General features: G+C 41.7%; 1 protein-coding gene across 1 annotated transcript; it reads right to left on the minus strand.

The window, feature by feature from the left end:
* Window positions 1-3,859: 3,859 nt before the first annotated feature.
* STIL (STIL centriolar assembly protein) lies at window positions 3,860-24,440 on the minus strand. Its single transcript, XM_050900714.1, has 16 exons — window positions 24,347-24,440; window positions 23,114-23,221; window positions 21,322-21,437; window positions 21,023-21,210; window positions 19,801-20,048; window positions 18,926-19,009; window positions 18,715-18,801; window positions 17,022-17,169; window positions 15,719-15,828; window positions 14,769-14,883; window positions 12,890-13,948; window positions 11,365-11,530; window positions 10,364-10,589; window positions 8,223-8,415; window positions 7,352-7,605; window positions 3,860-5,474 (listed from the first exon to the last, which is right to left on the minus strand). Exons 1-16 carry the CDS (start codon window positions 24,376-24,378, stop codon window positions 4,646-4,648), a joined length of 3,963 nt encoding a protein of 1,320 aa, XP_050756671.1. The 5' UTR covers window positions 24,379-24,440; the 3' UTR covers window positions 3,860-4,645.
* Between the last annotated feature and the right edge of the window lie 506 nt (window positions 24,441-24,946).

Genomic DNA, 24,946 nt, shown 5'->3' on the forward strand with positions numbered 1-24,946 from the left:
TTCCACATCACGTCCAGTTTCCTATTTAGTATGGAGAGCGGAACACTACTGCAATGTGGCCGAGAGAGATAAAACCCCAGCAGTGGCCCGCCTGCCCTGATAAGCTTCTAAACCCATTATTTATGAAATGATTCATTATTATTTGGCAATTTTATCGAAGGAAAGCGGAAAATTATTGCAGGGATATGCATAGGAATAACTCCGGAATGCATGCCTTCTAGCTTTTTATGTGTGTGTGCTTAGATGCTCTTAAAAAGACACTGCAAAAAAAAAAAAAAAAAAGAGTAATAAAAAATTGCACTGTGGCTGCCCGCATCTGAATAGCAATTCTTTATTTTAGTCCTCTTGGAGGTTATTATGCCCCTGCTTTTTTTTTTTTTGCCTTTTTTTTCTTTTTTTTTTTTTATTAAATATGGAACACCTACTCCGTTCTTAATTAAATTTAATGAGCCAAAATAAATTGTTGGAGATGCTGAGAGAGAGGGAAGGGGTGTGGGCTGCTTTGGGACAAGAGAAGGTAAATAAAGCACATCGAGAGGAGATGTTTTGGAGAGAAGTGGCCCCATCCCCAGCCTTCCTCCCCCTGTGTTTTCGCTGAAGGGCTAAATTGGGGCGAGCTCCCCGTCTCATCTCCCGTGCTGGGGCCGGGGGAGGCCGAGCATCCCTGCCGGGCTGGCGGATGCTGGGGGACGGGGAGCAGAGCGGGTACCGAGCCGGCACCCCTCGCCCTCGGGAAATTTGGGATGTGAGCGGACGTGAGAGCTCAGCGCCGGGGTCAGGGCCGAGCCTGGAGGAGAGGGGCCTGGGGAAGCGGCGAAAGGGCCCTTGGCCGCCCCGGAGCAGTGCGGGGCAGCCAGCGGGGCTCGGGGGCCGGGACCGGCTGCGCGCCCCGTCGGGGCTGGGCCTCAGCCCGGCCGCGGCAGGTTCTGGGCCCGGGGGGACGGGGACACCCCTGGCCTTCACCAAAGCCGCCCCGCAAACGGAGCGGCTGCTGGGGGACCGGGGGGGAGGGCGGGTGCGGGGGTTGGGGTGCCCTACGCGGCGCTTGCAAGGCGACGGGACGCGTCTGAAACCCTCCCCAAATTGCCAGAGGGTGCCGGCAGAGGAAGGGGGGAGAGGCGGGGGTCGCTGGAGGGTCCTGGGTCCGTTCCTCCGGACATCCACAGGTAAAGCGGTCCTGAAGAAAGCGGCGGGAAGCGGTTTTCGATAGCTCGGGGGATCGGCCGGCCCGGGAAGCCGAAAATCAACGAAATCTCTACCGGAGCGGGGCGGAGAGGAGGGGACCGGGGCTGAGCACCTCCCGGGACGCCCCCCGGTCCCTGCTGCGGGGCTGGGACGAGGCTGCGCCCCCCGCCCCGGCCGTGCGCGGAGCCCGGGGCGAAGGGGAGAAGCCGCAGCCCCATCCGCCGCCGGGGCGATGAGGACCGGCCGCACCTGCCGTGCGGGCCGTGTGGCGGTGGGCGGCGGGGCTGGGGGTGCGGGGGTGGCTATTGTCTCCCCACCACCTGCACGCCCTCCCGCAGGGGGAAATGCCGGAGCTGTTATTCTTCCTTTCACTCCTTCCCCTCAACCTCCCGCTCTGGACGCGGCCGTGGGAGAGGTTTCCACAAACCCTCCCCGCTCCCCCCCCCTCCCCATCCCCGGGCGCGGCTGGGGTCGGGTCCCGGCAGGCAGGAGCCCTCACGATGCCGGCAGCGTGCGTGGGGCGGCGGGGCAGGGACGGTCACGACGCGGTGGAGAGAGCCCGTCGTGCCTCCCGCCAGGAAACACGACCATTTTCAAGCCGGCTCCTCTAACCAACAGGAAGCGTTAAAGATAGAACAGCCGGGGCTGGGCGGGGGAGATTAGGAAGCCGAGCATCTTCTGTGCACCGAGAGCCGCTGCGGGGCCATTCCCACCCGCGCCTGCCGCCAGTGGAGTGGGAGCCGTGGCCGTGGTCAACCTACCCCCACCCGCACGGCTGCCCCTCGCTGGGCAACCCCACCCCGAGCCTAAGGGGGAACCCTGGTGTGGCAGGTAACGGGCACCTTGCCCCGCCACTGCCTTGCCACGGGTGGGCTTCCCGGTCACACCGAGGAAGCCAGGGCTCGCCGCCTCTCCACGTTTTCACAAGGCAAAGAGGTAGGAAGCCCTGAGGTAGAGGTAGGGAGCATCAAAATTAGACAGAATAAAGAGGTCAGTGATGCTCCAAGCAGGCCCAAGGCCTTTTGAGCAAGTGCTATAAATATCTTCCTTTCATTATGATAAAAGATAGCTAGAAACAACAGAAGCAAAAAAAAAAAAAAAGAAGAAAAAATAACAACAAAGCTTTAAACCGTGCTGCCCCTCCACACGTGTCATCGCCTGAACAGGCGACAGAGCCAGCGCTTGAGTTTGGTCCCCATTGCTCAGAGTTAACAAAGCCAGACCTGGCTTTCCATGTGTTTTTGACTCCAAGCTGCAGTAGAAGCTTCAGGAAAAAAATCCAGGCATCTTGAAATTACTCAGCACTACACCATGAAAGGAAAACGCCACTTCAGGGAAGGGTGTTTTTTTGTTGTTTTGGTCAAGTAAATTAGTGTTTCACTCGCTCAGAGGTTGCTGTCCAGGATTATATGATTTGTGTAACTTAATATAACACCACACCCTTGTCCTGAGCTGTGTGCAAGTAGTTTGGCTTTTGTTTTCAAATTGTTTCTAGCCCTCCAGCATTTGAAGAAAGTCTTTAAAATATTAACTAATACAACTGTCATCTTCCTGTGTTTCCAGACATTTTACAATAGGAAACAAAGAACAAAACCCTACAACAATAGCTCAGAGGTATGAATTGCCTCATTCATCTCACTGGAATGTTCAAAAACATTAACTGTTTTTTGACTGATTCAGCAGAAAACGTGCTGCCAGATAATAAGCTTGTGCCTGATCCAGGGGAGATTCAGGGACTGAGAAAGGTTTTATTTTTCAGCACACCAAAGCAGCACCTTTCCTGAAAGGAAGCAAATATTCTTGTTGATGGAAGAGGCTGCGTGAGGGGAGAAATTCTGACACGGCTTGAAGGGAGCCGCTACCTTCCTCTCTCTGTACTGGCTTTGAAATAGCAAATGGCTTATCTCACCCCCAATTCGTAATCCACAAAGGCCCACAAGGGGGGTAGATGCTGGAAAAGACACTCCTGTCATCGTAATGAATTAATTAGCAATTAGTTCATGGTATGTTTGAGTGGGCACTAACAGTGCAGTCCTTCGGATTTGAACGGGAAAGGCCCAGGACTTCGATGTGGGGTGTTTTAATCTCTAGTTTAACACTCTTGGAGCAGGAAAGGCAAGGTCAGCACCACAGGCTGAACTTCTGTTGAGACAATGCCATCATTAAAACAAAGTTTGTTCAAACTCCCATTAAAGCATGTTGATGCGCTACGGCCAGAGAGAAAACAGATGGCTTGACCGTCATTCCGCACCGTCCTCCCATCAGGAATGGTGGGAATGGGAATGAATTGCCGCTTCCAGCGCCGGTGTCTCATTTCCAAGACCAAGAGGTCAGGACAGAGGCGCGTTACACCACAGCCACGCTCCCCCGGCCGTGTGTCCTCAGCCGTACTCGCCACAGGCGGGCAGGGCTATCACAGCCAGCTCCGGGCACCTGGGGTTTCCAGCACCAGGGGGTTACTACGTAACTGACAACACAGAGTAACCACAAAAACACCTACTACACCTAAATTATCATCACAGGGCTATGGAAAAGGGCTGTTTCATTAATAGACTGTAGCACTTGATGACAGAGTATGTGTATGTTAATACAGAACAAAGTAAATCTATTATTTTTGCTTACCTCACCACCCAGTATTGGAATTCTTGAAGAGTTCAGTAGCACGTGACATCCTCGCACTTCCAGTTAGCCATTCTAAACAATAACTGGGAAGTGGCACATGTCTTAAATAAAGGCTACATCAGACAACTGAAGTTTTTTTTTTTTTTAATGGAACCTTTGACCTTTATGAGCAATACGTACTTCTTAAATAAATAGAAAACATTCATTCAGGGAAAAAAAAAAGTCACAAGAGTTTTAAAAGTGCCAGTTTTTCCAATTTCCTTCCAGGATTTCATGATACAGAGAATTACATGTGCCATTTGGGCTGAATTCAAAATAATTTTATGCAAAGTAAAGCCACGGTTATACTTCCCTTCCCACCAGCCACAACCCCCCCACAGTAATGCAACCATTTCAGCAAATTTCTAGAAATTAGTGCTTTAGCTCCGTTACCCCTGCTCTGCCACACACAGTATCGATGGCTCACAGTTGGCACAAACACGTAAAAAAGTCAGTGTTTTAAAAAAAGTCAACAGAAGAACATTTAAATAAGCATCGTTGTTAAAAGTATATTAAGAGTACATCCTGGACTCAAGTTGATTCACCTTTTAGATACTTTAAAATCACACCTAACTGTAAACAAAAGTGCACACATACTTCAGTGCTAATCAGCATTGACTCAACCAGGCATTTAGAGGTGGCTGTCCCCGACCTGGGCTGAAAACTCAGTTCTGCAAGTTTTACATAGCTACGACAGTGACCTCTTCAAAGATAGCTTAATCCTTGGTTTCCTGTAGACTTTTACAGAGAGGTCCCTCTCAGATTTAAAACAGTGGTTGCCAGCCATCTCGGGGGATGTTCAGAACAACTTTGGCAACTGCCTGAGTTGTTTCACATCAAGAATGGTGCCAACAGAATTCATGCTGTTCGACTGGTTTAATGTTTCAAGGGCTGGAGTATGCAGATTTCCAGGGAAGACCTGAATATCTCCTTCGTCTTTCCTGCCAGGTTGTTCAGTGAATTCAACCCTCCCAGGTAACAATTTGGGTTTTGATTTTAAATCCTTTAAAATCTGAACTGAGTTTTCATCTGTTTGATCTGTTCTGGGAGGAAAAATTTCATTTGTAATATTTCTTAACACAGGGCTGTTTAATTCTGGTGGAGAAGCATTAGTAGTCAACTCTCTGCTGTGACTTTTTAGATGAATGGGGAGTCTTCCATCAATTCTTTTGGATAATTCAGTCCAGTGGTTGAAGCCATCCAACACAGGGGTACAGTTTTTGTCCAGCATGCTTTTGGTTTTGACAGTGCCAGAATTGCCGTCTTGAACCTGCAGCTCCTCTTCGTCTTCACTACCGTCATTGCCTTGTATCAGCCCATATCGCTTCATGTACTTCTTGGTTGCAAAAGACATATTGTTTGGTGAAATTAAGCTAAGACCCACCATGCTCTTGTCCATATTTGTATGCAAGATGTCTTGGAAAGAGAAATCTGCAGGAGGATTTTGGCCTGAGTGACTGAGAGAAAGTCGAGATAACTGATTTTCACTGAGATACTTGAGTGCTATAGCATTTGCTTCCATGCTCAGATCAACAACATTAGGAGTTAAGCCACACATGCTGACATTGGCAAATGACATATAATTTAGTCCAGGAACCACTGCTTCAGGATTTATGCACGCTAAGATGCTGAAATAAAGCATCAAAAAGTTAGTTTAGCATTACAGGAAAAGTATGCATTTCACAGTATAATCTGATAATTTCATTTTGCTCGCTGTACTGATTTCTCCTTCCTTCTGAACGCCACAGCTCAATCAGGCTGTTCAGTGCCAAGATCATATGTTCTGCACACACTAAAAAGCAGCTCTCCAGCTACTCACACCAAGAGTATCCAAACACTGTGTTAAAGAATTGATAGTATTCCCTTCCGATTCAGTACTAACCACAACCCTTGTATGAAGAGCCACCCGCCTCTAGCAGGTTTCAGAGCTGGTTTTGTTTTTAAAGCAGGTTTGAACTCTTGGTCTATTCTCACCAGTGAATGTGACATTATATGTCTCTGATCCTAAGACTCGAGATGCTGCCATCCAACCCAAAATTTATATCTAGATAGAAGATACAAGCCCAATGACAGAGACCAAGAACATCTCCTCTTTCCCAATGCATGTCAATTCCAGGATTTTTACACAAACTAGCCTGCAAGGTTCTAGTTTTTGAAGGCATCCTTCAGTAAAGGAAATGCTCATCCGTTCTGTTGCTTGGTACACCAATTTCTTATATACATTAGGTGTTTAGTTTAAAGACTGAAAGGGCAAGCTCTGGTACACTGGTAGTGGTTATAAACCAGTGCATTTAGTACATGCATCATATACTAGTTTATAAATCCAAACTCCTCATGTTGAGAGTTAAGAGTCTTCCTATTTCACTGAGCATACATTCTGAAGTTTGCTTAGGGAGAGTAAACTCCTGGCTCAGATGAACAACCACTAATTATGCTATGGAGTTGCACTGTTGTTTCCTTCTCTACTGAGCTGTAGACCTTTTCTCAGAATTGTTTATCAGTCATGAAAGTGGCAGAAGAAAGAATTCCACCCTGCTCGCCAAGTTTGAAGAAAAAAACCCAAGAATTCCAGTTTTGTCTTATGGGTTCACTTATTAGCATATTATTGACATTAAAAGAACACTGACAGACTCTCCAGCCAGGAAGGTAGCCCACAAATTCCAGAAAAATGCCTGATGAAATTCAAGTGAAAAGGAGAGAAAAGAGCTTAAAAACTGTATGACTGGAAACAGCTTTTGATACACAGCTGAAGAGAAGATTAATTAGGAGATGGTCAGATTTTTTTTGTTTACCTAACAGTTATATACTAGTATCAAGTAGACAATAAGGATGAAAGTGAAGCTGTACCAGGCAGTCAGCCTATGCCTAAGCAGCTACATAAGTAAATTCCTGTGCCTCAAACACCTTCTTCAGAAATTACTTCTGCTCCTTCTTCTGTTTCATCACAGCTGTTTCCCTCCCCAGCCACTGCAGCCTCCCTGTTTCAAGTCAAAGCACTCACAATAACAAGCGATTAGGACAGAACCCGTTTTGATTATATATCAAAGCCATGATAACAATTTCACTTATACTGGTGAAGTGCGAGACAAGGGTTAAGCAGCAGTGACAAAATATATAGCTGCTTAACATTCAGCCTCCCAAGTCCAGTGTTTCTCTGGAACATTTTGACATAGCCCAAAGGATTGAAATTACTCAAGCAGCTTCATTATTATCCTAGGGAATTGTGTGCTACTGCATGCACAATGCTTTAAGAATCACCAGATGCTCTAACAGCTCGAGCTACTTGTGTTATATTTAAATAATCTGAGTTTTGCTAGCAGAGCTCTTAAACCTATCTGAAATACCCATAGCATGAGCCAGTGTTTCATCTTTGCAGGAAATGTGGATCAAGTTGCCAAACAAATCCCCAGTGACAGTGAACACAGTCCCTTCTCTTTGCTCGTTGAGCCAATCTTCATTTTTGGTTGGATCTGCAAATTACTACTCAAAACAACCAGTATTTTACCTGGCATTCTCCACTTTGTGTGTATTTGTCTTCATTTTGCCAGGCGAGTCAATTGTCACTCCAAGACTCTTCAGTTGTTTGAGTGTAGCACTAATCACACTCTCTTTATCCACCACTCCCGTGTCAGTCTCTGAAGCCGTTTCTGTTATATCAGCAATATCCTGACACTTAGGACCATCATCATTAACAAATCCTGATTTTACAGGCAAATGATCTTGCTCTTCTGAGGACTTTAAGAGGTGGTTTACTTGGCCCTATAGAAAAAGGGAGCAGGGGAGAGACCACATGGATAAAAACATCATGACATGCAGGAGTTGTCAAAAACCAAAATCCTGGTTTATTCTTATGCAACTTAAAATACAACTAGATGGGTTAACAGCTTATTCTGACAAAGAAGCCAAATTCTGATTCAGTTCAGATGCAATCACGTAAACTCACAGCAGTGTAGTCAAACACTGGAATATCTTACATTTCAAGCTTTCTGTAAGAGTCTGTTCTGAATTTAAACACACCACATACTGATACTCTTCAAGATTAAAGTATTTGCCCTTTAAGGGGCTTGAAGGTAAAATGCTGTGCTATTTTAACGGGCACTAATTTGGGAAGTTATCAACAGACATTATCTTTGAACTAAAGAATTATTATTTATTAGACAGTACTCCATGTATGCATGGAAGAGTGAAGTACAGAATAACCACTTAAACCTTAAAAAAATGAAGAACCACAAACTTGGAACTTTTCTGTAGAGCATAACATGTGAACTTGAAAACCGCATGCCATTTTCATTCTTGCCAATACCACATCGTAACTTCAGCAGTGTGCTGTTTTGACTGTTGCATTCAGTGCAGAATACTAAATTTACATGAATTACCAGTAAGTCCTGGTAAAGCTTCTGATCCTCTGATGGATGCCGAGGCAGCAACGAGGCGGGTGGCTCTGAGTTTTGCTCACTTGTTACCACCGCGTGGTTGCTGGCTCCCTCTGTTGGTTCTTTCTGTAAAGACACGCTAACACTTTCTTGCAAGGATGAACTGTGTACAAGTGCTTGGGAAACGTTTCCATTTCTGAAAGAGAATACCGAGATAGCTAGATATTTCCTTGAAACAGAAAAAGCACAACATGTATCGCTACTTGTACCTTATCTTTTCATGAACACCAGAAGAGGAGAAAAATCGAGTACTGGAAACAGATCCCAATACTTCTTGGCTTGTCTACTGCTTGAGGCTTTGCTCCTTTCTGCAGTCATTTTCTTTCAGAAGACACTTGAGGACTGAGGAAATACACCTTGCAGTGTGAAACTACAACAGCCTGACTAGTTTTTGAAAAAATGATTTGAAAATGGCAATGGCTTCTCTGGACTAGTCAAAACTCAATGACACTCTGACTCAACCTTAAAGCAGATGAAATTAAAGTTATTAACAACTTGGAGTTTGTCTTATGTTTTCAGCATTTTTATGGACACTTAAAAGCCTTTAGGAGTAAGTATCTTCCATATGTTCTGAAACATGACTTTTTCAAAAAGCCATTTTTACCAAGGTGACTGATAATGAGATTCCTGTGGTAGTTTAAAAACGCTTTAAAAACTTCTCAAAGACACTGTTACACACACACAATGCACACTGAGTATCACAAACTGAGAACAAACACTTAGTTGAAATATTTCTCAATAGCAGATGTGAAAGAGGAACCATAATCTATCCTGAAGTTTCCAGATAAAAAAGGTAAATATTCTATAATGAGTTACAATGTGATGCTCTGCATCCCCTTCAGCTAGCTGGTGTGTGCATCGCATAAACCTTTTGAGACCAGACATATCAATAGTACTATCATCCCGAGGAGATCCTTAAGCAACCCTCCTCCCCCTTCCTGTTCCTCCTCGGGAGACAAGTGTAAGATAAGGGAATTTCAGAACTCAACTGATCAATTGCCTGTGTTGAAAGCGATAAGATTTAAATCACGTGAGGTACTAGATAGTCAATGTAGGTTATCAGTTACACCAGCAATTATTCATCATTCCCAAAACTGTTCCCCTCCTCCTCAAAGAAATCTGGGTGGTGCTCTACATTCTTACTATAAGATACTTACACAGCTATTTTACAGGTTTATGAATCTAAGTTGAAGAGAACCTTAAGATGGCGTGTCTCTAAAATCCAATGTTCAAAAGACTGATTTGAATCAGTAACATTTATGGTAGCAGTATATGTTTGCAGATAATACTTTAATCAAGGACTATGAATATTTAAGTTATAGCTTAATTATCATCATCTTTCCCAATATGATTATTTTAGAAACCTAATTTAACTGGAAGGGTATTCCCCCTCCTTCAGCTTTTTATACTTAGAGAATATTAGATCATTAGAAGTGCTAAATTGTTGAGCTATTCCCTGTGTAAAAATAACATCCATATAGATAATTAAAAATATTTTTTTAAAAATCGCTTCCCAAATCAGTCTGAGATTAGTCATTGCACTATAAAGACTCTGAGCTTAAAAATAATCAAATTAACAGCAGTGAAGTTGGTACCTGCATTCACTACACACAAAGTAATTAGGTGTAAAATGTAGAGAAATTCGGGGAACAGTCATATAATCATAAACCCCTCGTCCTGAGCCCCTCAGAACTGAAAGGGTTCTGAATGCTGACAGGGAAAAGCCAGTGCAGGAAAACAACTGACTACAGCAGCATCCCCTTTCCCCCTCAGGATTTAAGGTAAGAAAGGGAATGCTGCCAGCACTGTACATGCTTTTCCAAGTTAAAGGCTTTTGCCATCAGCTGCTGCTGATAGGTAGGCTAGCTAAACGTGCATGACTGATAAATGCAGACTCTAAAGGCAACTGTGTTTTGGTGAGCTGTACAATTCAAAGCATAATTAAAAAACAAAGAAGGGAAAGAACACAACAATTGAAGTCAGGTGACTGTTTATAATTCCTGCAAAAAATAATTATGGAAGTAGTAACTTATGAAAGGCAGTTCAGCTTATTATGTGAACACAAGATATTTCTGGTTACTTACTGGAGAGTGTTCTGATTAGTTCCTTCCTCCACAAGATGAATACTGTCTACAAAGCTGGGCATGTCAACCACCTTTAAGGAAGAAGCAATACTTGTATTACTTGCATCTTGCTCAGCATTAATCGAAATGCTTATGTCTTCCTTAGAAATCTCTTCATCCTCTTTTTTTCCTTGTGGTATGGAGTCATCTTGTTTTTCTGAGGCTGTATTCCAAAATAAGCTAGCACCTAGAAGAGAATTAGAGATTTACCTGTTTAAGGGAAGTCATTACTATCTTCTGAGACCCTTTGGCTTTGTAAAGCCAGGGGAATCATCTCCTCACATTCAGGTTTTTTTCACCATTTTAAAAGTGATTTAGGGTTTAGAACAGCTAAGAGTTGCCGAAACATCATTCAAGTCCTCGTTTCTTCCAAAGCATACTTGATGAAAATAAATGGTTGTATTAAAGCATTTTAATGCATTGACCTTGAGCCAGTTTGAAAATTTCCTCCAGACTAACCACAATATTTCCATGGATTTAACAGGAACCAATACATTAATATGTAACTTTACAGACACAGCTGCCTGACTTGCTAAAATTAAAGTGAATACAGTCTTCTCTCGATGCATGTAAATGCATGATTTACAAAACCATCAATAATATATTTAATAGAACACCAGATGGGATAGAAGCTATTACTTTTCAAAACAGTGTATTAATTAAAAAAAAATCGTGGATTTTTTCTTTCAATAAGGCACAATTTAAAATAGAAGATCTTGCTAAAGCTATCTGAAAAGAAAATTCTTCCAGTGATAGCAATCACTGCCATTGCAGCCCAAAGACAAAAGTAGCTCCAGCCTAAACTTGCAAATAACACCTAGAGAACTTAGCTAGCTTTTGTATCTAGGTGCATGTTTGTGTATGTTCAGCATTTCTGCAAAACATTCCCTCCATGCCCAAACAAATCACAGAAACATCCAGAAAAAGCAATGCCAGCCTATTTTTAAAGAATAAAGCGTTACCTGTGCTCACAGCAATGCTCACACTTTTCCTCATGTGCGAACCTGGTGAGGACTGTGTTTCCATAGAAACAAGGTCCCCTTGCTTCTCAGGCTGCAGAGCATGGCTAGCTGCAGCTGGTTCAGAGGAACAAGCCTGACGAGCCTGTGCTTCCAATAAGCGTTGGATCTGTAACAGTTATCAGAAAGTTATAATTTGTACAATAAATAAAGTATAATAGGCAAAAGTGAATTACTAAATTAGGCTCCTCCAAGATCTGGATTCAAATCCAGGCTGCGTTGCCACAGAAGTCTGATAACCTTCCAGTTCTCAGCAGTGCATGCAGCATAAATCAAAACATCAATTTTGATGTTGGCAAAGCTAGCAAAGAAGTTTTAAGCACACTGGCAGAACTACACCAAGACAACTTGAGTAAAGCCTATTTGCACTACACTTGTTGGAAGTATTCTCTGTCCCTTTCATTCATATACAAAGCCTATTATCGACTTACCAGCCAAGCATTTATATGCCAGCTGTCCCTACACCACGTTAAACCAACTTTGTATTAATTACAAAACTAAGCACTTAAATGATAAAATTAAGGTTGCCCAGGCAATCTTCACTCTAGTATTTGCATCCACCCTGTTCACTGATTAGTTCACAGCTTCATGGAGAAATATTATAACAGTGAAGGCTGCATTTACGCAGTAAGGAGAGGTTTCCCTCTCTCATGTACAAACCACGCTTTGAGAGCTTGATTTTACAGACAGGAACTGTATCTAAAGCATATTTCAGTTGTAATTTTCTAGTTTAAGTGGGAAAAATATATGTTGTGAGCAACTTTCCTATTTCTGTCATTTATCAGCAGCAGCAAAATTTAAACTCTGGCTCTCCAGCCCCAAATCATACCCTGCAAAATACAGGGCCAGCAGTGTAACTCAAGAGGGCGATATTCTGAAAAATACTTAAGCTGGTATCAAAACAGAACTTAGCGAGACCACCAAAGCCCAGTTTTCCAGCACAGCAACAAACACCTGATGAATCCTGCCAGTCTGCTGCAAACAGACAACTGAAGTTTTCAAAGCAACAGCCTCAACAGCTCAGGAAGCTGCAGGCTTGAAGGTGGGCAAAGCAACACATGAGAACATTCTGCGTTTCACCCGTATGCTTACAGTAATTCCAAAGTCTAGAGCCTATGCAGTAAATTTTTTTTACACAGACAAGCATATATAAAGGAAAGCATTTATACAGAAGCCATTTTGGTTTGCATTATAAAACAGTCTGCTAAAAGGGAAACCTTCATGTTATGGAAATACAATCACAATAAATGCAAAATTTAATTAGGCAAGAGTCAAATAGTTTTCATTTAAGGGACATCAATTAGCAGAGCTAATCAGGACCCCCCTGCATCCCCAGACTGCAGCTGGTATGACAGGCTCTCTTGTTCCAACAAGGATAGACAACAGTTAATTTAATTCCTTTGGCAGGTGAACTATCAAAGCATAATCACTATAGAGGGCAGAGGAGAAAGCTGCCATTTCCACAAACCTGAGCTTGAAGTAATTTGAGTTGTCTATCTTGTTCTGTAAGAACGCGGTATGCATCTGGAGATAATCCCATCATTCCATTATCTGATCCTGCTTTAGAAGCAAGCATGTGCAGGCACGGTGAGTGGGCTGCACAAAACTGCGGACTAGAGGGGCTTGCACTTGAAGGCAGTCTCATTCCAGGCGATAAGCTATTGTCTAGAGAACAGTTCCCCATTTTCCCATGATATCCCATGCTTATAGGGCTGCTTGTGGTATATCCTGGATTACAGCAAATATTTGGGCAAATGATATTTTGATGGAGCACTGTACATGGATTCTGTTGAGCCATCTCTGATTGGATTTCCGCTCCATGTTTGGGGCTCATTTTACCAATTCCTTGCCATGAGTTTATTGAATTATATTGGACAGAAGCAGGAAACTGACAGTTGCATGCACTGGCTGGACAGCAAGGTGGCACTTGAACTGGCACCTGCAGTTCTGGTAGTCTTCTGCAGCTCTGTGGTGAAAAAGCAGAGTTGTAGAGGACTGGCTGCGGAACAGCAGGAGGCTGCTTGGAACTGGATATTGATGTTCTTCTAACTGGAGGCTCTCCCTGCTGTGCGACTCCATCGGGATTCAATACAAGTCTTTCTGATGGCTTTCTGGGGTGATGCACAGATGTATCCGGGGAAGGCCCACTACAAGGGGTTGAAGGAGAAGAAGATCCGGAACTTCTTCTTGATTGAAGGCAAGCTTTCTTACAGTGCAACTGTAGCTGTAGTAGAGCTTGCTTTCCTCTGGAAGGCCTTGAAGTTGGAATTTTCTGGTTTAAATGGTTTGGTAGTTGCCTCAAAGAGGGATCTCCCATATTAGCAGAAAAGTTTTGCTTGTCTTCAGAGTGCTGGGTGGGGTAATATGAAGATCCCAAGCACCATTTCTTCTTAATAGGCTGATGTAGTGCTGACGGTAGACTTTTAGCATTTGAAGTCCCCATAGGCTTAGACGATTGTCCCGATTCTATGAAACTCCCATCCAAAACTAGCGACAGTTCAGGAACTGAAGGAAAGATCCTGGTAACCTGATGGGACAATTACACAAGCAAGTTTCAGATAACTTTAAAATATTGTCTTTCAGCTCTTCACAAGCAGAATTTCATCAAAGAAAATGTTTTCATTTAAAATCAATATATGACCATTACCAGCTCCAAACAAACTACACATTGAATACTTTTCTAAAGATTGGAGAATCCAGATACAGAAAAAGCAGCAAGATCTCTAGGATCATTCTTAGAAGACAAAATTGCTTTCATACGGCATAATAACCATGTCTACCAAATGAATGCTCCATGTAATCCTGGAGCGCATTTCAGAGTATGAATCTTTCCCCTTCAAGAAGTGGACTACATTTTCCCTCTTACTATTCTTAGTCCCAGCGATAGGTGCAACAGAACATATTTTATAATTCATAACTGTCACATCCTTCTAGACCTACACTGTATGAGGGCTGCTATTTCATTATATTTGTATACGCTTCTGTAAAAGAGGACAGACCAGCAGATCTTTATTTCATTTACCCAGAAATACACAAGAAAGTTTGCTGCCTCTATCTTTGCCTCATACACCACAGCTCTTCCATTTAACGGTAGCAAGATTCCCTAAGTAGAACGTATTATCTCTGTTCCCAAGTCCTAGCATATACAGGAATTGAAGCGTCTATAATCCTGGAAAAAAGGCAGGTTAACTAGAGCAGGAGTTGGGACTCTTGGTTCATTTCCTCAGTTCTGTTCCCCTGCTAGCACTTTGAGACAGAAGCTTTATACTCTCCAGTCCCCTTACAATGAGTTTTGCTGCTCTAAGTGTCACATTTGAGATGCCTGGAACAATTATTTACTTTGTTACCTGTTGACTCACTGGGTGAGGACTTGGAATTGGTCTGGGGGATAAATCCTCATCTTCTACACCAGAGTCGTGATCGCTTGCTGACAACTTGCTGGGTGAACAGCCTTGGGGAGGACTAAAACCAACATAAACAAACTAAAAATGTTTGCTTGTCAGATCTGGCAGCAGTAACATGAATCTTCACGTTTTTCACTGTGCTATCTACAGTGCAATATCAGCATCATTTTTTCAAGAAGCAGTTGCTATACATCTCCTCCCTGGTTACCTATGGAGTTCACACAGCAAACAGTTCTAAGATCAAACAGTGAAAATAGAAATGCTGCTTTTGGGCCAACAAGATACTAACCCTCCCTCCCCATACCCTCAGACATACACACCTTTTAAGTGACATTCTAACAGCAAAGCACCGATTTATATTAGAAAGATAGGGAGTGCTACAGTAAGGATTGTAACATTGTTTAAAGGAAAGTAAAGGCCATCTTATAGTCATAGACAAAAATTTGATGGGTAAGTCAGGTTCTTAAAAATCTCTAAGTTTCAACCTATCCAGGTCTCTCAGCTCTGAAGTGTCAGAAGGAAAAAGGAATTTTTACCAACTTAAGTAGATTTCAATTAGAGATTTGCTTCAAAAGACAGATCTCACAGAAAGCTTAATACAGTGAACTAAGTTCCATCAGTAAGGAAGCCTTTTTAGAAACATCCACTGTATAAATTACAACCACCAGAATCAAGAGTAGAACTACGAGTAGTTTCTCTTGGAATATGGTCAGCTTGACCATCTTACTTGAAGAATATTAACTCTAGGAATAAACAAAAGCACATACACAGATTTTAATGTGAGAAGATAACTGTATGCACAGCTAAACTGACACCTGGCACAGCAGAGGTCAAAAAAACCTCATCCAATAAATATTTAATTTTTCCATATAAATGACATCTGAAAGACTTACCTTCTGATAGGAAGTTTCTTGCAAACTCTGCTGAAGAACTCAGTTTCTGCATTTTGGTTTTCTGCACTCAACTCAAACTGGATAGAGCTCTTGCCTGAAGGTTCAACATTCTGGAATGAAATGTTCTGTATTTGTGAAACACGAAACTTTCAACTTTTAATCACTGAGGTACTACTCCCAGAGAAATAGTTTTAAGGATGTTTATATCTGATTATTTGCTGCTTGTCCTCTACTTTCAATTCTCAATTCTTTCACCACTACAAGGAGGCAGGCAACTTCCCTTCCTGTTTAACACTGTTCCCCCTGCTACTCTGTAAAGTAGTTGGCCTAATTATAGCCATGAGCAGATGCTTCCTTGCTGTAACTGCTTAGATACTCTTCCACAAGCCTTCACCACTATAGGAAACAGCAACTGTTCCTATACTGTTTCACACACCACAGCTGGGCAAGTCCTGGAGACAACAGAAGTGAGCCTCTGTTAAGAGGCTTGTCATCTTCAGAAAGCTAAGCTGTACCTAGGCTAAAGGTGGAAGGCAGTCCTGAATAGGGAAATTTAATTGGAAAGGGAAAAGAGTAAATAGCGCAGGACACACATTACACTAGCTGCTTCTCTGCCAGAGCATAGGAACATTTATTGAGCAGATTAACAATTCAACTTCAGGTTCTGTACAAGCCTAGGAAAACACGTATGGAACTGATATTTCCTAGAATTTCCTCAAACCTTGTTAGTTATCTCCCAGACATTGTATCATCAAATTCTTTCAGAGTTACTTTGCACAAAGATAAAAATGTTCCTGCTTTGTTACTGTAGCACAGCAAGAGATCTGCAGATTAGTAACCACTGAATTCCCTTTTGCATTCAACTTCAAGCAAAGCACAAGCTTTGCTCTCCAGAAAGCACCGATGTGCATCACCCGTAGCACTTGTTAGATGTGTCCAGCATGCACATAGCATACCTGATTAACAAATGCTATAGGAAATCAGAATCTCTGCTCGTAAAGCCAAAAGGTCACTTGTAAGAAGGAGCACTAACCAAGTCCAACACAGCACAGTACATTTTAAAAGACAGATTCTTAATACTATTAGAAAAGTGAGCAGTTGCTGACTTTGGAGGTCATCTCTCAATTTGAGAGATAAACTGAGTTTACAATAATCACTGTAAAAAGGTAGCTTTATAGAGCTACACCATTTTCAAACACTGCAGTTCCATTTGGGTCACATTATAGTAACCCCTCCTTTAAGTACGTACACTAAAAGTCAAATTTTAAAGTACCACAATGCAGTAGGAAACCAAGCCACTTACTTTGAAGAGGTGTACTGTTTCATTGCAAGTTAAGATCTGAAACCCTAGTTCAGTCTGTCCACTGCATGGAACGCACTCATAAAACTCTGGTTCCTTGTGTGTCAATGAATAAAGCACAATAAGAAAACTCCCAGATTCCGAAAAAACCCTAAAATAGAAAAAACCCACATCTTAAAAAACCCTTAAGAAACAGGAAGAAGGCCCTTAGTTTCTCAATATACTGAGCAAACTATCACACAGTTCAGCAAACTGGTGAATTGCTGCATTTTGAGTGGTACTGAGCTATAGATAGAGCAGATGGACTTATGACTGATGCCACATGGAAGAATCAAAGCAAAGTAGAGAAACGGGAATAATTCTAGTCTGGTAGACTAGAAAGTCTACTTTCTAGTTCAAACCTTTAGGATCACTTAGTACTTTAAATGAATTCCTGGAAGACTTCAGTCATAGCATAGAAGAAAACATCTGTAAAAATGATATTGTGATTTATTTTTTTTTAATTCAATTGAAGATGTATTATAAAGACACTTAGTGTTTCAGTTATCCGTAAACATTCCAAAAACGCTCATTAGCAAACAGATTTTTTTTTTGAAGAAAAATTCAAACCTCAAAACTGTTGAAGTTTTTTTTCAATGCTTGTTTGTGGGGGTTTTTTTGTTTGTTTTTTCTTTAAATAACATATGTGATACAGAAAGCAGTAGGAACAAGAAGCTTGAAAAACACATTCACACACAACTTTAAAATTATACTTACAACTTAAGAGTTAAAAATGTATGATGCACAGATTAAGCGGTTAGTCTGCAGAGGTTAATTCTGTTTGCATGGTTCATCAAATCTGCCTAATTCACTTCCAAGATGGAATCAGTGAAAGTTAATGAGAGCCAAGCATCTAACTTGCCTACTAATAATCTAATTGGGCTCTTATCTGTATTTGGGCATATTTAAATTGTTAAGGGAAAAAAGTCTATTCTGTAATTACAGACACATCTGTTCACCAAATGTGGTTTTATTTCATAATTTGAAAGCAAGTGTGGTCGAGCAGAAGAAATTCTTATGCATACAGCATATTTTAAAGTTTCATTTACCTGAAGACCAGTTTTAAACTATAAACACCTGAACTCCCTCCCAGCTTCCATATAAATAGAACTTGGCAAATATTACAAGTGAAAAGATGTAGAGAATGAGGAATGATTATCTACTAACGCCACAATGGAAAAAAAAAATCAGAATGCAAAAACTATAAAACCAGAGTATTTAGCAGGAAGTCATAAAAAGACAGTATTAGCTGCAAATCAATATGCTTCAATATGTTGGTCAGATACAACCAGGAAGAAAGCTTATGTCAAAGAAAACACCCATAAGAAAAGTTCAAAACCAAAACCCCACCACTGTTTAAACTACTGTTTCCTGCTTGCTGCTTATTTAAACTAAAATGCAGTGACCTTAATGATATTGTTTACCCTCTTCTGTCTTTGAGATATCAGCCCAGCTTTCTAACACTTCAGTCATAAAAAATTTGTGAGGCAGAAGTCAAAACCAGAAAGAACAATTAAAACAGACAGCCTTAGCCCCTATATAAGTCACAGAATTCCCTCAAATATCTTTGAACAGAGCCCATGTTGCCATGCATTTCTGTGGAATACATTTTTAGGCAGCCAATAGCTTCTATGTTTTATAGATAAAAGTGACTTGCCTTTCTTGAATTGAAGAACTGAATAAATATCGCAAGCAACAAGCCCAGACTTGAGGACTACAGATATGAGTAACTCCACTCAGCCAACTAGAAGTAAGAAGAAATATCCAATTAGAGACAGTTCCGTTACTAAGTTTCCACTATGTAATCCCTCAAATACATCTCAAATCAATATGTGTATTAATCTGTTCAAAGAAAAACAAACACTTACACTCCAACTAATGGCAGAGCATAAGCCTTGGGATCAGACTCAAGCAGCAAAAGCAATTTTCTTGTCTGGTCCATAGTAAGGTAGCTGAAAGAAAGCAGAAGTTGGGTTTTTGTAGTATTTTGGAAAGCAGTCTTTCAGAAAAGATCCTGAAGAGACAAATACAAGTTTAGAAAATACTGTAAGGGAGGGGGGGAAAAAAAACAAATCAAAACCATTCTTCCTCCACACTTACAGCAACTCCTCAGCTTTTCATCAATTCCCTGTGTATCAAAGAATTATCAAGGACAAAATTTGCTTAGTATTATGGTATTCACAACGAATCCAGAAGTGCAAGTCATGTTAAAATTGACGAGTGACTTTCAGAGGCATTCACAAGGTCTCTCTCCAAATAAAATGACATTCAGTTGCTTCAAATTATTTCCCTGATCTATCCTTAGTTCACTCTACTAAATTAGTTATCAGTCAGAATGACAATTCCCCAATACCATCTTATAAGCATGATTAACAGAAAAAGCTTTGTTTCACATTCATCTGATTTTCATTCTAGGGCAAGCACTGATACTGTTTAAAAAGCTGTATGCTGTTTATATTTATTATGTTACTAGAGGTGTGTCCTCCTGCCCCAGTAGGAAGATCCTTCTACTGAAGTCAAAAGTAAGAAGAACTCCTACTGAACCAGTTAAGATTTTTGCCCCACCCCATTTCCTGTTTATAACGTTTAAAATTTTTCCAATTCCAAGAAGTTATGTTATTTTTATGCCAGTTATTTTACTAAAAAGCAAAGCACTGCTTGAGATCTTGCCTATCTACTTGCTTTAGGAAATGCAACAAACTGCCAGGCAACTTTGATAGCTTTAGCATCACCCTTTACTCACCCACATTTATAAGTTCCTTGGACTTGTGCAATATTCATAGGACTGTTCAAATTTCTTGCTAGAGCTGTGGGAATAATTGGGACAGACTTCATGGGGGTGTATTCCAAGATATTTGCTGCAGTAATAGAAGCCCAGTGAAAATTAAAATGTAGATTATCCAGATTTTCTGTGAAAACAATGTGAGCTCTAACAGTGAGCAGTTTAGAAAGATCCAGTGATTCTTTACTGCACAGACTGTGCTGCAGACCCTAGAAGTAGGGAAAAGAGAAAAAAGTTAAATACACTGAATTGTCTTCATATGACTACCACGATTCAAGTTCTATTACACTAGGAACTCAAATCATTCATCGTAGCTACTATTGCAGTAGGCACTGTATAAAAGGCCATTAACCCAGGTCTCCAAAGCTCATGACTATACTGAATAATGTAAAATACACTTGAAATTAAGCTATGCACATCTTAGCATTGTTTTATGACATATTAAAAAACCTGGGGTTACTTAAATTGTATAAAAATTAATAAAATAACAGGCAACTAGAAGGCTTAAGGTGATCTGTCAAACTTTTCTTACTTGCATTCAAGAAATTTGTATTTTAACATCTGGACATATCGTCATGAGAAAGTTTAGATGTGAAGTAAGCATTATTTGTATTATAAAATACACACAACAACAACTACAGGCAAATGTTTACAGGAATGGAAGGTGGGTTTACTGGATTATATGTCTACAGCAGAGCACAGAAGCGACAGGCACACATTTCAGCTCTAACTACTAACCTACATAGACTTTACATGCTGTCTTGCAAGTCACTTGCCTAGGAATACTTTATCAACAATTGCACAAATACGGCAACTCATTCATGATAGATTTGAAAGAAAAAGCTGTCTTTTCTTGTTTAAGTAAGTTTGCTGCAACCACTGTTGTCTTGCTGGTTTTGGTGGTCAGACCAGATGAAAAACTTTGGTCAGACAGCAAGATTTTAATCCAAGATTAAAGACTCTGTGATCCTTAAACATCTGTGAAGACTAACTGAAGTTTCTGATACACTTTTCAATGACACTCAAGCAGCTCATTTCACATAACCAACTAAATAGTCTTGCTTCAGCCATAACTTTGCTGTGTTTGAAATTGATGGCAGTTGGAAATCAAGCCCTGTGCATAGTCCAGTCTCCTGCCTAGAAGACAGTTTAAGAGACCCAAAAGTTGCCAAGAGCTGCCTACCTTGAAAGCCAAGCTGATATCTTCAGCGCTGTGCACTATAACATTATCTGAAGAAGGTCCCCAGGCATTAACTGTACACGGAATCAAGAAGTCTCCAGGAAGAGACGCAGTTGGAGTTTTGCCCAATCCACCAGCAACTTCTCGACCAGGATCAAAGCGGTCTATTGTTAGCATTATGCCTTCCCCATCTTTAAAATAAATAAATAAAGTTAGAGTCCAAGAGCAACAACTCAGGCTCCCTGATAACAGCTTACTCAACCAACCAATATTGTCTGTCTACCTGATGTTTAAAAAGTTACCTTCATCTACTGCAAGAGTCCCAAGCAAAAAACAGGAAAACAATTTCTTTTCATTCTGCTTAGCATGGCGATAGGCAAGTCGCAACGTTTTCTCCATCATAGATAACTTTGGGTTTCTAATAAGAGACAATAAGCAAGTTTAAGACCCAAATTACTTTTAATGCTTTTTTAAAAAGTATTTATTATATTGCAATAGCTTCCACATTTTTTTTGTCCTTTAAAAAGAAAAGATACAGAAACAGCCCAAAGCCCTAAACAACAAAAAGATAAGAATTAACAACATTGTACAAAATCTCAATGGAATTTTAGCTCCTGTTCTGTGCATCACCACAACTATTAATATTCAAGAAAGTCATATTTTAGCTGGGGTAGCTCCACAGAATGCTCTGTACGATCATCTCAACAAGAATATTTTGGCTTGACTAGCTCAGCAAACCAACATCAGAGGGGAAACAATTTTTCCTATGGAGAATAAGTAACAAGGAGAGAGAAGTGCTTTTTTCTATGGAGAATAAGTAACAAGGAGAGGGAAAAGCTTTTTCATCTGAAGGGCAACATTGTCACAAGAACTAGAGATGAACACAAGTTAATTATTTTAACAGAAGGTGGAAAAAGTCAGAAACACTAAAACCAAAACACAGAACCTCTGAAAAGTCTCTTAAGTTTAAAGAGTAGAACAGGCCAAAAAGCTTAACTAATTTTGATGTGGTGTTCTCTCATTTTAGCAGAATATTTAGTGTGGATGCTTAAAGCAGCAGCAGACTGGGCTCAATGACACAAGAAGGCAAGTATGGAGAAAAATTAGGTAATTATAAAATCACTAATTAGTAAAAAAAAAAAGTAGTAAGTTTGGAATCTAGGGCAGTAAATACATCAACATTATTTTAGCTTGAGACAGCTTATCTGATTTTGATTTGGAAAGAGGTCAAAGTTGAAAGTGAAGCTACTGGTTTATGTGAATACTGTGATGACGGCTCATATCCTACCGGCTCGTGATTAACTAAGTGAAGTGCTTCCATAAAAGTAATTTATTTTAAACTTTGTTAAAACTTAGAGGTTTTAATATTAACTCAAAGAACATTATGTGGCAAGTACAAGTAGAGGCCCCTCTGACCTGTATGTAAGGGCTGTCCACCCTTATATGCACACATATGCATAGACTTGCTCATATACTTGCTCTAATAACTACAGTAAGATTTTTGTAACATCTATATAAAAATTACCCATTTAAGTAATAAGGATAGATTTTTACCCTCCATTTGTTTTACCAGTCGGGTTTGGAATATCCTGCCCTAGAAATTCACAAGTGCTTCAGATTTGCCTCTAGACTCATTCTAAACAAAAACCATCAGAACTTTTCGCATTTTAATCCAGATTCCCGAAGCAAGCAAAATGCTTAGTTTTAAGTTTTACTTGAAGCACGCTATCTGTATCCAGTTTGTCAAAAATATTTTTTTCTCTGTAGATATTTAGAGACAAGGAAAAACATGTTAAAGAAAACTACAAATATGCAGTTACTTTTACGCCTTTCCATATGGGAAGGAAACTGAAAGACATTGTAAGTTACTTTAGACTGAGGCACCTCCAACCCACTGGACTGTGTAACACCACAGAAAGGGAAACTCTCAAATCTTTCCAATGAAAATCCCTATATACTTATAATGAACATACCGATTGTTTCTTTTTCCTTTTGCCTTGTCAAACACTAGACTCAAAAGATAAAATGAGGCTTTGAATCATATAATGCTTAATTTATTTTAACCTTTAGCCACTTAAAAAAGGTTATTCATACCTGTAATAGGTGATATGTGAGCCAATGACATCACCCATAGGAACTGGGTCCCAAAGTGCACACTTTGACAGAGGGAAACTGAAAGGGACCATCCTTTCGGGAACAAATCTGGGAAGATGATCACAGAGATCAGAAAGGAAAATGGATTAAGCTTAGTATTTTCAAACATCATTTATAAGAAGGACCAAAGGAGTAACACTGTAAGAAAAACAACAAATAGGATACATAAGCCGTTGGTACTTTTTTTGTTTCAGGTCCAGGCCAATGAAGCAGAAACTTTGTCCTATGAAGTTGTCAAGGATGTGAACTACAAACTCAACACAAAACTTTCATTTTCCACCTGACAGTTCCTTCATGTAATCTTGGAAGATGTGTAAGCCAAAATACAAGTTTGCAGATAAAGGTCAAGAAAAAGCTGCTCTGGATATATTGTAGGAAAGGAAAAGGTTATCAGTCTTTAGAAACTCCCACGGCACACTGAAAATCTTGATTTGGCAAACTTAACATTAGATCAGCTTCCAAAAGCCCCGTTTTAGTCACTTTTTAAAGTCAGCATTCAATTCACTTAAGCTTTGAAGACTTCTGAAATAAAGCCTTGGCTTAACTCAAATAATATAGTGCAAAATTTGTAATCAGACTTCATAGAGGCCTGAAGAAATTAGTATGTAATCACATAAACTTATTTACACAAGCAGGATTACATTTTTTAAGAGTTGCCTAAACCAAGTATATTAAGTAAAATACAAAACATTTGACGGCCCACATAATTTGGCAAATATCTCAACACTTTTTAACAAATAAACAAGAACTTCCTTTGTAGTTATTTGAAGCGTCAAACTTTGCCAAGGTGCTTTCTTTGCATTTCCTTAAGTCCCCAGGAAAGAACTTTCTCTATTTTTAAGGCGGTCCTCTAAGCAACTCGCCTCTCTCTCATGTTTGCAGCGACAGTTAATTGATTCCCATTAAAAGCCAAATGCCCATCAAAATAAGTCCCAAATTTAGGCTTGTAAAAGGGGAAACTTTTCTAAAGCCCCACTGTTTTCACTAATTTTTGGCAAGCACGGCTGAGAAACACACCCCCATAGCTCTTTATAACCAGAGCCTCACTCGCAGAGCGGCATCGGGCCCCGCGTATGCCCCGACGGGCTGGGGGCGATGCACCACCTTCCCCGCCTCGCGAGGAAGGGTACGGCGGACCCTCTCAGAACCGTTTCCCCGACGCGGAGCGAGTACCTCAGATCCGGGCCGGGCAGAACGGGGTCCATGCAGGGCGGCCGCAGGTCTGCCCCCTTCTCTTCTCCCTGCCGCGGGGCGCCGGCGTGGGGCAGCGCCCAGGCGCGGGGCCTGCCCCCAACAGCCCCTCCCTCAGCCGGGCTCCAGAGGGGGCCCTCCAGCGTCCCCTGAGGGAGAAAGGGAGCGGCCAGTGACACCCGCTCCCCAAGGCCTAACTACCGCCGCGCTCCCTGCGGGGAGGCAGCAGGAACCGCCCGGCCTCCCGCCGCGGCAGGACCCCTCCCGCCCCGCTCCGCTCCGGCGCCTTCCTCAGCCCACGACCGACCCCTCGTTCCCCGCCGCCAACGGCCGCCGGCCAATCAGAAGGCACCACCGGCCGCGCTCCCGCCCCCACTACTTGCTCCGATCCAATCGGCGCGCGGTGGGGAAAACGGCTCGCTCGACCAATCAAAGCGCACCCCGGGGAACCAACCGCCAGCACGCGCAGGGGATTTAAAAACGCCAGCGGTCTCATAAACGGTCCGCGGGAGGGCGGGGAGCGCGCAGGCGCAGTGCGGCGCGGCGGGGTTGCCATGGCAGCGCGGGGCGCCGCCACCATCG

This window comes from Gymnogyps californianus, chromosome 8, assembly GCF_018139145.2.
Source record: "Gymnogyps californianus isolate 813 chromosome 8, ASM1813914v2, whole genome shotgun sequence".
Taxonomy (NCBI): Eukaryota; Metazoa; Chordata; class Aves; order Accipitriformes; family Cathartidae; genus Gymnogyps; species Gymnogyps californianus.